Source organism: Mesocricetus auratus, unplaced genomic scaffold (assembly GCF_017639785.1).
Source record: "Mesocricetus auratus isolate SY011 unplaced genomic scaffold, BCM_Maur_2.0 Super-Scaffold_100006, whole genome shotgun sequence".
Lineage (NCBI taxonomy): Eukaryota > Metazoa > Chordata > Mammalia > Rodentia > Cricetidae > Mesocricetus > Mesocricetus auratus.
Window position 1 is genome coordinate 64764221 of NW_024429190.1, and position 14800 is coordinate 64779020.

Below are 14800 nucleotides of genomic sequence, written 5' to 3' on the forward strand. Positions count from 1 at the left end.
CACCAAGCAGATTGAATTGAGCATTGGGTATTCACCTATTGTACTGAGATAAGCAGGCCATCTTTCATTGTACAACCTTGTACTATCCAATTGTACAAAGCTATTCAATGAAAAGAACAGTCAAGGCATCGTATGGTAAAAAGTATTCCATTTTTCTAAACAAGAATGTTTCAGGTGATCTAGTTTTTTATGTAAAAATTTTATTGATTATTTGGGAATTTCCCTATCATACTTGCCTCCCACTTCTCCTAGAACCATCCTCCCACCCCAGCATGCATCCCCTCCAAAACACACCAAATTCGATCTATGGTATCCACATACTCACTGGGACATGGTGAAACTCCCGGTAACTGAATCCTTCCCCACACCCCTGCCTGTTGCTTTTATTAGTTGATGAATAAAGCTGTTTCAGCCAATGGGCATGTAGAATTTTGTTAGGCAAGATTTCAGAGCAAAGAGGCAGGGAAAAAGAAGACCAAGGATAGTTGTTATGTGGTCTCCAGGGAGACAGGAATGCAGGGCATCACCTAGATAAATCACAACCACGTGGAGACATACAGATTAATAATAATGGGCTAATGATTAAGGGAAAGCTAGCCAGCAAGAAGCCTAAGTCAATGGTCAAAACAATTAAAAATATATTAAGTCTCTGAGTGTTTATTTCTCAAGCAGCTGTGGGACCTGGTGGACAGAGAAAAACCAGTCCAGTGGGACTGAAATAGATGAGAAAAAACATATCCTTTCTAAACCTTACAGAAACCATTAACTGTGAATGGCTGAGGGAAATTTATTAGGAAAAATCTTGAGTTAGTGTAATAAATAAGAAAAAATTTTGACAAAGTATTGTATTTAAGAAATATATATTTCTATACTCATATAGCGCATAGGACTTAGTTACCAATGTACCTAGACCAAATTATCCTGGATTCCAGTTGTACTCTGTCTTTAAAGGTGATTTAACTTTCAATATTTATATGCATGCATCTGTGTTCATGTGAAACTGTGAGTTGTGCATTGCTTTTCCCTCTTGCCAGGACATTTAATTAATTTTTCCATCTACTTTTGTAAATCTCCACTAACACAGGACTCCTTTTAATTCCTATTTCTTTATTCCTCTCTTCTCATGGTTTAGTGTTCTTTAAATTTCACATTGTATTTGTTGTTATTGTTGGTGTTGTTGGTTGTGGTGGTGTTGGTGTAAGAGTGTGTATGTGTATGTATGTGGATATATGGGTATGTGTGTGCAGAGACAGAGGCTGAAGGCACAGGACAATTCTGTGATGTTGATTATCTCCTTCCACAATCTGTTGCTTCTGGGACTTGAACTCAGGTGTTCAGGCTTGTGCGACCCATGCGACTACCACTTGAAACACCTTGCTCACCTTTATATTTGTTTCTAGGAAACTCCATCTTTTTTTCTGATAGAGTTGGGTTCATTGTACCCTGAAGCCTCTTCCCTCTACTTTGGCAGTTTGAATAAAATATTCCGTGTTACTTTTTAAATAGATCAGTTTTTAACAGACACTGATAGTTCATTTCATTATAGTTTATTTTAAAAATGATATGCCTCAAAAATTCACAATAAAAACCTCAGGCTTCCCATTCTTTTCCCATAAATGAGGTGGTGTTTCAGTGATTATCACTGTTCTCAGGATTATTACATTGACAAATCAGCAATAATTAGTTATATGAGGAAATAAATATTAATGGTTAACTTCTCAATTTTTAAGGAGTAAAATATATAGATAAATCAAGTATCCCTATATCTTCTAAAAAGAAGATGCATGCACTTGAATAACAGTACTAGAATTGAATGGAATAGTCTTTGTTCTTGAAGAGCCTAATCCCTTTTATCCTTTCTCTCTTTTACAAAGAATCGGTAAACAAACAAGCAGCACTTTATAGTAAAGAAAGCTATGGCTGCCACACAGGCCAGTAAGAATCCAATCACATCCAGAGAGTGGTACTGGTACCAGGTAAGGTTATAGGCAAGTGGCTTCAAGTGTTTGGCCCCTTTGTGGCGCATGACAAACTCAATCCAGAAGACTGCTCTGTCCAGGGGTTTCATGGGCTGGTCATGGTGAATGGTTGATAACCACATCACATTCTTTTTATACCTAGGGAAGATATGATGGGAATTAACTTACAGAATAAAGGTGAAACATGTATAAATTTCTGTGTATCGTAGGATGCTTACATGAAAGTATAAAGAAAATTATGTATTTACAGTGAAGATCTCACTAAATAATACTGGTTAGAACTTCTTCAACACATAGAATTAAATATATAAGAGAAATGCTATGAAAAGACAAGTATTCAAAATAAGAGTTTTGACCCCAAGTTAGCATCCCAAAGCATAACAAGTGAAATCAAAATGAGCTAAACTTTGAGGGTTTGAAACACTAGTCATTGAGAAAGCAATTACTAGTATAGCTGGTATGAAAAGTTCAGAAAAGTAGAAAAATTTGGAGATGTAAAACCAATGCATGCTGTTTTCACTGTGGCCCATATCTGGGCAAAGTTAATAAGGAATTGGGATTGATAAATAATTTATATTGACTATCAGTATTTATTGATTTATAAATATACATGTTCAATGATTGTTCGTTTACTGGCCTCATAGTCTTTTCTTAAATTTCTTCTAGTTGTTAATTGTTAAATGGAAATAAAATCTACATTTTTCTCTATTTGTGTGAAAATGTTTTTGACTATTGGAATACTGTGAATTATTGTCACTGTAATCTAGAGTTAGGGTAAATAAATTCTTGCAATTGTTGTTCATGTTTTTCTTTTAGAGTCACAAAATACACAGACAGAAAATAATGTTTTTCAGACAAAGGCAGAAATAGTAATAAATTTTTGTTATACAGTTGATGAGACTTATAATAGGGTTGTTGTACAATTTACTAAAGATTAATTAGTTTCTGTCATAAGCCTTCAAAATGTATTATCTATTTAAGAAATCAGTTTCATTTAATACCATCATTATGTCTATTATGTCTATTAAGGATTAGAAATGTAGACAAGTGTTCATACAGAGGGTTTATATCTAATCATCAAGAAAATATTTTTCAAAAGTATAAAACAAAATGTGTTTCACAAAGTGCTTATTAGAATAACTAAAATCTATTTAAATTGAGTTAACTTGCTTTAAAATGTATCTGTTGTTCTTTGATCACCAAAATACGTTATCTCTCTCTTTTTTGGGGGGAGAGTTCAAGACAGGGTTTCTATGTGTAGCAAGCCTAGTTGTCCTGATACAAACTCTGTAGACCAGGCTGGCCTGGAACTCACAGAAATCCACCTACCTCTGCCTCTTTAGTTCTGGGATTAAAGGTGTGTACCAGCAACTACAATTTTTACTCTTTCTTTTTTCATTTCTTTCTTCCTTCCTTCCTTTCTTCCTCTCTCTCTCTCTCTCTCTCTCTCTCTCTCTCTCTCTCTCTCTCTCTCTCTCTCTCTCTCTCTCTCTCTCTCTCTCTCTCTCTCTCTCTCTGTTTCTCTTATTCTCTCTTGCTTTGTTTCCCAATACACATGCGTAATACTGTTAATTAAAGACTATAATGGGGAAGCAGACTTTAATTTCATGTTCTCAAGTATTTTAGAAAGCACGTCATCATTGTGTAAGATATTTGGCAATTCAAAGCATTTTAAAAATATAACATAATTCTTCTAAACAAGGCAACCACAACTTAAAATCTAATGATATAAACAATTTATAACCTGAATCCTCTTTTTCTGATGCTATCAATTGGATAATTGTCAAAAGCTCCATTTTTAACATAGATCAGAAATGGAATCAAAATATTGGCAAATACTAACTTTTAAGATTACATATTATTGGAATTAGATATTAATGTTTTCTTACTGCTTAACAAAAAGCTATTTTGAGGAGATTTTTTGAAGTAAAAGTAAAATGGTAGCTATGTCTATCTACATCACTGTACTACAGTTTTAACTATTATTAGGTATTTTAGCAAATAAAACTGCATTTACTCTATTATTAAACCTCTGATTTTTTTTAGTATAACAAAAGAAAAGTACTTAAATCTAGAGTGTTGGCACATATATTTTTATTCTAGAGCTTTGTATGATGAAAGAGGATTTCAAAATAAACCCAAGCTCTATCTAAAACAAAATAATGAGAAAACACATTAACATTTGTTCACTGTCTAATGCAGCTCTTTGTAACTGTCATTATTTTTTTCTTTGGTTAATTGCTACTCCCTGGAACTTCCACTGAGAAATTATCTATAATAAATAAGCTAGTAACATAACTCAGGGGTAGAATATTTGCTCAGTATGCATGTGCAAAGTCCTCAGTTCCAATACAAGACAAATAAATATATATATGGTGATACTCACGAAGGATTGTTAATAACTGCCTTCAATGCATTTAGCAAATCTGAGCTTTTCAGTGTATGAAAGTCTAGTGAAACAGCTGCTCCTTTGGCCACCATGTGAGCAATATTATCATGTTGTTCTGCAAATAAAGGGATGCCAACCATGGGGATTCCATGATGGATTGACTCATAAATGCCATTGGCTCCACCATGAGTTACAAAAGCTTTTGTTTTGGGATGACCTAGGATCAGAAGAACAACAGAAAATATACTAATCACAACTCTTAGACATAAGTATAAATCTGTAATCAAATTATGAAATGGTAAGTTATTTTTAATATCAAAATTAAATTGAATTACTTAAATTTCTTTAATATCTCACAGCAAGAATCATCCAAATGCACTTCCAAGAGCTGCAGCTTCTGTTTTCTTTTAAATGTGATGGCAGGCTTTAAATAAAAATTAGATGAATAACAGAGGTGTCATGTCATGACACTGGAACCATGGGAAGTGATTATCAAATGAACACATAGAATACATACAGGATAGAAAAAATTAATGTCTAAGAACACCATGTGTTTGTTAGAACTTATTGGCTTTAAGAGTCCATATATCCTTAGTGCCATCCATTTCTTTCTTGTTCCTTCCTTCCATTATCATCTTCTCCAGTGTAACAAAAGAAACCAAAATGTACTTGAGGAATTAATACACAAACATGGTTGTGTAGGCTTGCTTATTAATACATACATACTCATGTGTGCGCATGTATGTGTGCAGGGGTTGGGGTTAAAAGACCCTATTGCTGAAGACATTATACACTTCAGACCTAGGACCTAGAGGAAATGAGGGGTGATTGATTTGGAATCTTCCTCTCTAAGGACTTTCATAGTATTAGAACATGCCAAAAAATATCTCTAAGGAAAAATGGAATCAATAGTCCTAAAAGCTTAGTAGTAACCAAAATAAATGCAAGTCTAACTTGATTTGAAGCATGATCAGTGGTAAGAACTTCATGTGTATGCTGGAAAGCTAGTCTACCATCCATGTATGGAGAGATCATAGAACTCCTAATGCTATTTTCCAAAACAAGTATAATTTCTAACTATATTCTAGATATTTATCATTATAAAAACAGGTAAGCGTAGCTCTCACACCTCATAACAAATCTTCCATTGCAGCAAATGGAGACTATTACAGAGTTCCACAGTTGGTCAAAAATAAAGAGAATAAATGACCATTGGATGACTAAAGCCAGTCAATATACTTATAGCAGCACAAATTTCAAATTAAAGCCTGTGGAAACATTTTGGAAAAGGTATCAGAATAGTGTAATAGACAGAGGACCAGGTTACCTTATGGAAGGTGGTGTTTTATATTATAGTGATGCTGCATCCAAGAAATCTCAATAATGTACTTGCCTAAATAACACCCGCATAATGATAGCACCAGTTGGTATTCCAACACAGATGGGAAAAATTCATTTTTATTCTAGAGGAAAAGCTATCAGCAATCAATGGCTGCCAAGATGGGGAGAGCCAGGTTTCTACAACTTGAACCCCCTTATGTATTATCTAACACTCTATTGTCAGCCCTACAAATGTGCATATAACAAGCAACAATAATTTGACTCAGTGGAATTGTGAGATGGTAGGGGGCAAAGCAGTACTTGATGGAAGGAAAGAGAAGGCTGAAAATGATGTAAACATAGTATGTACATATGATTTTCTCAAAAAATGTAATATTTCACAAAAGAAAAATGGTAACTAACACATTTACTAAATCTGATGCAAGGCTTTTAAGGCATTTAGGACAACTACGGCAATCAGTGTGTTGTATTGTTTCAGGATAAACATTGTAAACTTTTTCTGATGACAAATATTGTCATTGGTATTTTAAAAGGAGTGTTGCTTCTTTGCAGTTTTTGAAAAATTCCTACATTAGAAAAGGGGACAGGTACAAAATGTTCTCTGTGAGACCCAGTTGCTTTTACAGACCACACTGTTTCTGAAATACAAAATTACAGCAACAGCTCATATTCCCTTTCCTTTCAAGCTAAAAAAAATCAATATTTAAAAATTGTTTTATTTTGAGTTTTCTAGAAAGAATCAGTTTATTTCTTCTTGCACTGTAGCTTGTGACTCACAGTTTCTATATTTGTTTCCCAGTCTTACCTAGAAGGTCATTCTGGGGCATCCAGTTGAAAATCCTAGTGTTGGCTCCTAATGTGTCTGGTTTCTTGCCCTCAAATTTCCAAAAAACCTGTCAGAGGTTAGACAATAATTTATATCAGGATTCAAACTTAAAATATAGTATTTTAGGACTTGGATGGTGCTTAGTTAAATGTCGTTCATAGCCCAGGTGTGGAAACCAGGAAAAGAGACATTGGTCAATAAGAGCTACCAAAAAAGTGACACAGATTATGGCAACATTGCCTGTGCTTTACACTTAACCACTTGACTGTCACCATGATTATGTACACACATGAGAGAGTTAAGGAAACATGAATGCAGTTAAGAAAATTTTGTGTGGTCATAATTAAGCTACAAGGAAGAATTTTCTAATTTTCCATATCAAATTTCATACCAGTTAAAAACAATTCCAGATTTTACTTATAATCATTTGTCCTATGTTATTATGACAGTTTGACATTTGTTTTTTTATTATTCATTATTATTTTTGGTAAATAATCCATAATCGCAATTTTATTAGTTTACAACTTCTTTGGAAAAGGTGCCATCACGGTTAATCAGAATTGAGTCATCTGTCTATCCCATTCTGGCAATAATCTCAGAGTGTAGGTTTTAAATTGCCCACTAACTACAAGTGATGTGGTTGCTGGCAGAGGATTTTCACAGGGTATAAATGTGCACATTCTTTCTTGCACTCCTCTGAATGTTGAGGAGGTACTGGGCACACCCACCGTGGAAATAACAATCACAGAGAGTGACTTTGACATATATATTTTAACAATCAAATAAAAAATAGTGAGGAATCAGCTTTACTTAGGACTCATAAGAAGGGTATAGCATGTCATCACATGGGTCACATCACTGTCACTGACATTGGACATTACTTTCATATAGAAAAGCAAACAGGTTTGCTGCTCATCAGTGATAGTAGCTGTAGAAAAAAGGATGAAGTTCTAATGGTGCTGCATTTGTTCTACACATAGATTACAAAACACTTCCAGGTTAATATGCTTCATGAAAACCCCATGAAGTTCCAATACCACGTCACACAAATGGTGCTAATATTAGAAATCCCAAATTATCCTCATAAATTGGAGCTTCACCTATATATTTAGTATCTGTTTGCTACAAGATGTTTAAACTTAACTTCAGGATCTCAAGAAAAACCAGCAAAGTTATTACAGGGAAACTTCATATGTCAGGAAAATAAATTCTAGTTCCTAAGTACTCTACATTAAAGTTAAGCTGGGGTAAATTATCTTCATATCCCTTATGAAGAAGCCATCTGGACCTATTCTGGAATCAAGCTTATTTCTACTGGACTATCACTTATCTACCCATTACTTCCTAAATGGCAGGCATTTTCCTCTACTAGGTTAGAGACAGTCCAATGAATGATGTATGGTTATGTATGGTTCACCATAAGGACAGGGACCACTCCATGTTCTCTTTTACATCTTCCTGTTTTAGGTTTTGTCAAATTCTAGAAGGGCTGATTCTTCTATTTTTGTCAATGAACATAGCACAAAAGGAGTGAGATGGATAACCTTCTTCCCCTTTTCTCTGAAAAGTCTCTTAAATGGTATCTAAGCAACCTCTCTCCGGCATTTTCATAAAGAGGGAAGGGTTGCCTGGGAAATCTAGATGCTTATACAAGTCTAGAAGTCTACTACACATTATACTTCAGACATTTTTTCAGTATCGGCTAATAAAGTTTTTAAATAAAAGGTATTTTCCCCTGAATGCCTAGACTCAAACAAGGTTCAAGAAAAAGGAGTGACTGCTGAGATTTGTTTTTTTTATTTTTTTGTGTGGTTTTGCTTACAATATCAGAAGAATAGAAAACAGTTTGGATTTTGTTCACTCACCATGTTTCTCTGTAATCACGATGTTTGTGCCACTTTTATTGCTATCAAAAACACATTCTATAGGATCTGTTGTATTTATCTTTATTTTTAAACTGTCTAAGGCAAGTCAAAATACTTGATTTTACACAAAGGTTCCTTCAAGTATTAGACCTTTCCAGACTTTAATAAACTCAGTAGATAATCACCTTCCTTGGAGCACCATTTTACCTTTTGTGGAATCTGGGCAAGGGCTGATGCAATTGTGTTGGCCCTTTCTTGTGTTATGTTTCTGATCATCGACCCCAGAGAAAACACCACTACACCATGTTCCCCAGAGCTCTGTGCAAACTCTTCCATTTCCTGTGGATGCAGAAATTGTTTTACTACTGAAAATCAGCAGCAGATGAAACTAGGAGAAAAATGAAGTATTATAGGAATGACAAGCACCATTGGTCAAGCACACATAAGAAAGCTATGGCTGTCTTAATCATCCCATGCTCATCATTGAACAACAAGTTTTCCAAGCGTTATCATCTGAAAAATTTAAATATGCTGTATGTATACCATAAGAGGTGATTGAAAAATTGTAATCTTCATTTACATTTATTTCTTAAACTATAGAAAATATAATTGACTCTCTTCTTCATTTACATTTAAACTTCCTGTAACAGGTGATGCTATGTCAATAAGTACAGTGGTATAAAACAATTTATTGCTGTGACATATTTGTATTTAAGTAACATAATATAAATTTTGTACCCTTGTTGTACTAAAGAATTCTGCTGAAACAATTAAAAATGTGATATTTACATATGTAATTTATATAATAATTTTCTGAAGCTGTGTTTGAAGAAGACATTTCCACTGTTTATAAAATTATGATACACATTGATTAAACACAAATTGATTTTATTTTGTATAGTTCAGATACATATACTATATAGTGTTCTTGTATAAATATTGGTGGGACCTTGATACAATTTCTAAACTTCTGATTTTTTTAAGGAAAGAAATTACAAGAATATTTGATAAGTGACAGAAAAGCAGATAATTCTGATAGACAAAAATACTAACTTTAGCAATTATTTTTATTTTGTGTGAGTGTGTGTGTGTGTGTGTGTGTGTGTGTGTGTGTGAAACAGTAACCATGAGAAGGACAGAAGATGAAAAAACAATCTTCAGAAGATTTCCCCTTCTACCATTGTGTTTATTTCCAAGAATGAAACTCAGGATATCAGGTCTTTAGTCTAGTCATTTATCTGCTGAGCTATCTTTGCAGACTAATATAATATATAGCAGGTTAAAATCTTGTTTGTGAAACATAATAACAGCAATTGTTATAACCAATTATGATCACTGCATTGCTGAACATTGTTTTTATTGTCTTCCTTCCCTTGTTCAAATACTAATAACACTGCCTATTCCTATTAATGGAAATTAAGTAAACCTTTATGTACAGGATAATATATGTAAATCCTACACACATATGGAATCAGCTTTTGATCGTGGAAATTAATGTGTGTGGTTAAATGACTAACATGCAAACCATTGTGAAATATTAATCATTTAAAACTATTCAGTGGCCAGTGAGATGACTCACCTGGGAGGATGCCTGTTAGCGAGTCTGACGACCTGATTTTGATCCCTGTAATCCATGTGCTGGAAGAAAGAACAGACTTCTAGAAGTTGCCTCTAGCATTCTTACATATGGCATGATGTCTCTCTCCTCACATGCACACATAGTAGTGTATATGCACACACATACATCACTCAAATTAAAAATAAACAAACAAGTCTGTCATTGCATCCAGGGCAGAGCCTAGACCCTCCCCTAAGTGTCCTGGCTGAGAGAGCAGCATCCCTCATTGTGGGATGGGCACCCAAAGTCCATTTGTATGCCAGGGATAAATACTGATATACTACCCATGGCCCCATAGATTGCCAAGGCCTCCTCACTGACAGCCACATTCAGGAGGCCTAGAGAAGGGGAGTGAAAGGGAGCTGGGGTTGGCATGTGAAGCAAGCTTGTTTATAATTTAAATAAAAAATAAAAAATAAACAAATGAAAAAATTTTAATGTTTTGTGGTTGCTAGTGATATCAAAATACAAGAATTCTTTGGATATCATATTGTATGTCATTAATAAAGATTATTCTATAAATGTTTTACAACTGTAATGTTCATTTCATAACAGATATTATGGCAGAATGGTTGGGCAATTTAAATCTAATAACTGTTTCTGTAAGAAAAGAGTAAGAATAATTAGGTGTTTATGTGCAGTATAAATTTTTTCTGTTGTTATTATTGAGGACAGCTGTGATGATAGGAACCCTGTTCCCCACTGAAGCTTTAGTGGTCTTCTTAAGTCTGACAAAAGACAGAAAAAGGATGATCAGTCTTCCCAAGGTCTGAGCCTCCAACCTGGTATCCAATACCAAGAGGTATGCCCCTTAAAATGTGTGTATCTAGGCAACACTCGATGGACTCAAACATGGCATTATATATTTTTCTGTGTGTGTGTGTGTGTGTGTGTGTGTGTGTGTGTGTGTGTGTGTAGTGGAAACAATTAAAGGAAAACAAAAACATTTTGTGTAAATAGAGTAAACTATCCCTTCTATACTCTAAGTTACTAAACTCTGAGATCTCAAGTGAGGAGTGCATTAATTCATGGACTGAAATCAAGGTAATGTTGAGTTTTTCTGTAAATGTCATTGAAGCCAAACATTGACAATATTGAGGAATGCTGTTGAAGAATCTTGACATGACACATTTTTAGGATTATACTTTCTTCATCCTGTTTCCAAAATTTATACATTTGCTTTTGTAAATATGTATGGTATACGTCGTTTATGGACACTGCACAATATGTGTAAAAATTGTTATTATTCCTGGGCAAGATGAATCTAAAGTACCTTTATACATAAGATGATTACTAAATTTAGTAAATCTCTGTAGTTTGAATGCAAATTCCCCCTGTAGGCCAACTGGCGAATCCTTTGATTGTTGGTCATGGCAACTTTGGGGGAGTTTTGAAAACTTTAAGAAGTGAAGCTTACTTGACATAATCAGGTACTTGGTTTCTTGTGTTTGGGGCAGTCCAACTAAGTCTCTACTTCCTTCCTGGTATAGACAGCTCCTTCCACACACTTCTGCCTCCAATAGGGACTGCCTTAACTTAGGACCAGCACTACTATAGCTGAGTTCTGAAGTCTCTGAGTCTATGGCCAGCACAAATCATTTGGCATTGTAGTTTGTTCATTTAGCATTGTCTCACTCTAACAGTAACAACATAAATACCTGTGAAGGAAATATTTATCATTAACTTGTCATTACCCACTAAGCACCTGAGATACTTAGATTCAGAGGTTACTATCTTTCTTCCAACTCATATCATCTTGGTACTGCTAGACTATGATTAGATGTACTGAGATCTATGAGTATTCTACTTTTCGTTCACCCTTTTGCTATCCAGACTGTGACATCACTCTCCTGAAGGTTCTTTCCAGTCTTGCTCCAGTGCAATATAACTCAGGTTAAAGGAAATATTATCTTACCTCTCTTCAGTTCACTTCCTTTCTCTGTGTTCTTAATGAAATAATTAACATTTTAACCACTTTCCTATTATGAAGTTTTGCATGACCTGTTTATCAAAATTCCCTGTTCTCTATACCTTCTTGCTAAGCCACACTTGCAGTTCCAGGTGCTTATTTTCTTATATCATCTTAGCCTTATTCTTTGACCTTTCCTTCATATCTCAGGTGTGTGTGTTCTTTTGTGTTTTTAAATCAATGACATTAGGATGTGTTTTATTATTTCAATTCAATAGTCTCTTTAGATTATAATGTCTTTAAAATACATTTCATTCAATTTTTATTAAGTGAATATAGTCTATCTAAATGGATTTGGTTTAGGCAGAAACTTCACTATGATGTTTCTCTGCATATCAATAACTTATTCAGGAGTATGTGAAATCACTTCACAGGTTTTGCATGAATGTGCTTCCCTTTTTATAGCATTGAATTAAGCTGTTTCCCCATATTCTCCTGTTATTCTGTAAATGGAAGTAAATGCATAGTTTGTTATTGTTTTCACCTTGGGTGTGTATTTGGCACGATATTTTTCCCTACCTCCAATTCTTTCTAACTGGAAGAAAACCTAAAAGAATGGTGTAGAACCATTTTTACTGCAATGAAGTAAAATGAAACAAAATTCAACTAAAAGTATGTATTCATTTACCTCAGGCAAGGGTTTGGCAGGTTTGCAGTGAAGTCCTCCAACAAACTCAATGTTTGGTAAGGATGGGCGAGGAAACTCTAAATCCCAGTAGGACCGAATGAGCCACATTTCTGCTTTCTTCATTGTGTCAGCCATAGTAGTAGGTCTACCTAAAAGGAGAAAGGAGTTGGGAGTGGAAAAGAAGAGTAATAATGAAAATATTGCCATGTGAATAAAACATATATTGTCTGGAAAATGCTAGAATAATTTTATTCAAAGAAGCAAAGTGTACATTCATGAAACAAGCATTTATTTATACAATTAAAGTGTAATTTATTTGTGGTTTACAAAATACATCTCAGATAAACTGAGATGAAATGTTAATGCCCCCTCCATTATATAAGTCACAAAGCCCCTATGTATGTGCTATGCATTTGTTATTATATTAGGCTTCAGAAAAGTACATGTAAATATAAAGGAACATTCTGTGTCTGAAGTCCAGTTATCCCAGCATAACTATGGACACAGCTTTTACAGGAATCACTTTAGTTTCTACACTGAACAAGCTGTCACTTGACTCTTTGTTTTCTAAGAGAATAATGAGTGTTATGCCAGGAAGAATTTCTAACATCTATCTTTGCTTTTCATTTGCATTACCAGTGTAATAATATGTAATTTTGTAGAAATATTTACAGATATTATCTGGAAAGTTTTCACAAAGTATGAGAATAGGAATTTTTGCTCTTGCTTAATTATGGCTTATTTCTTAAACTAGTAAACCATTACTGACAACAATATAGACCAAATATATCTGGGTCCAAGCTTCAGTAATTTAGGTCTTGAAAATGAAGGTTTGGACGTGATGATATAGTGAGATTGTTGTGCAATATTTTATTTATATTTAAATATTTTAGCAGGAAACATATATTTGCATCAAAGAATATCTTTAAGAGCAATGAAAGTTAGTTCATCACCCTCCTGATGAGAGACACAACTTACCTAAAATTTCACTGAAAAATGGATCCCAATCCTTAGCAGGAAATGACTCGTATAAAAAGTCAAAATAAAGCAAACATACCATATTTTCTACACGCTCCATGAATGACATTTGACCACTTAATCCTGACAAAACAATAGGTACATAGGAGGGAGGGAATATAAGTCCAGCACTGTACTTTTCTATTCCATAGCCATTACCAAAGCGAAGACTGTACACAAAGGGTATTTGGAGTAACTCAGCTATTAGCTCACCACAGGGACTAATAGCATCTGAAAGAACAACATCAAACTTGGATTCTTTTAGTTTTGCCATAACTTGTTTGTTTGTAACTACTTCTCTACAAAACTTTAACCATAAATCAGAAAATTTCCCAAACATTATGTTCATTGATGGGTAATATCTCCAACATGTATCCTTTGGCACATCATATATCCACATATTGACCCACTGGGAAACAAACTTTTCTACTTCATCATTATTGGAAGCCGTAGGAAATGTTTCATATATGAGACCAGATGATTTCTTTGGATCAAAAAAGATAGAAGACGAAGGTCTCAGAACAGTCACTTCATGACCCCTTTGTGCAAGTTCATCCAGGATTATCTTTAAATTCATCCAGTGACTGTGTCCCATTGGCCACACCAACACCTTCCCACAGTTCCCAGATCTGAAGTAGCAACTCATCTGTAGCATGAGCAGAACAGACATCCACTTCACAGGCATCCTGGAGAGTCAAAGTCTTTCTGTTCACCAAGTGTTCTCCTCTGTCACTACTCATACTTTTATCTAAATAGCTAAGAAGTTAATATATAACTAGCATTGCTCAAAGCTGATAACTGAATGACGATGTTGGAGGACAAAATAGAGAAGGCCAATTTCGATTACTATCTTTTTACTGGAGTGTCTTTAATGTCTCCTTTATGATGAAGTATTTTCAATAAACCAGGAGGAGATGACTGCATGCTCAATCATCTGTGTTACAGAGATGCTAGCATAGTCTTAAATGTCTCACAAAAGCACTGATTAGAATAATGTAGCTGTCTACAATGCTATGGCCAGAGAGTCTGGGAAACAGAAACTACATTTAGTGGCTGGTTAAGTACTGAGCTGAACTCAAGAAAGCCAGTATCAGAGAGGGAGGACTGATGATCAAAGGGATTAAGACAGGGCTGGTTTAACCCCCAGAAACAGCTGACCAGACAAAGG

The 14800-nt window shown here is 34.7% G+C and overlaps 1 protein-coding gene across 3 annotated transcripts; it reads right to left on the reverse strand.

Annotated features, from left to right (window-relative positions):
- Positions 1-1531: 1531 nt before the first annotated feature.
- LOC101843034 (UDP-glucuronosyltransferase 2B7-like) lies at positions 1532-14351 on the reverse strand. Of its 3 annotated transcripts, none has more exons than XM_005068181.4 (6): positions 13594-14351; positions 12616-12764; positions 8608-8739; positions 6515-6602; positions 4366-4585; positions 1532-2117 (listed from the first exon to the last, which is right to left on the reverse strand). In XM_005068181.4, the coding sequence occupies exons 1-6, from the start codon at positions 14315-14317 to the stop codon at positions 1841-1843; spliced, it is 1590 nt and encodes a 529-aa protein (XP_005068238.1). In that variant the 5' UTR covers positions 14318-14351; the 3' UTR covers positions 1532-1840. The 3 variants fall into 3 exon arrangements, 2 of the variants coding, with proteins under 2 accessions (XP_005068238.1, XP_021081732.1); XM_021226073.2 differs by having other exon boundaries at positions 13673-13806; XR_002382346.2 differs by lacking the exon at positions 1532-2117 and having other exon boundaries at positions 4450-4585; positions 8586-8739.
- Between the last annotated feature and the right edge of the window lie 449 nt (positions 14352-14800).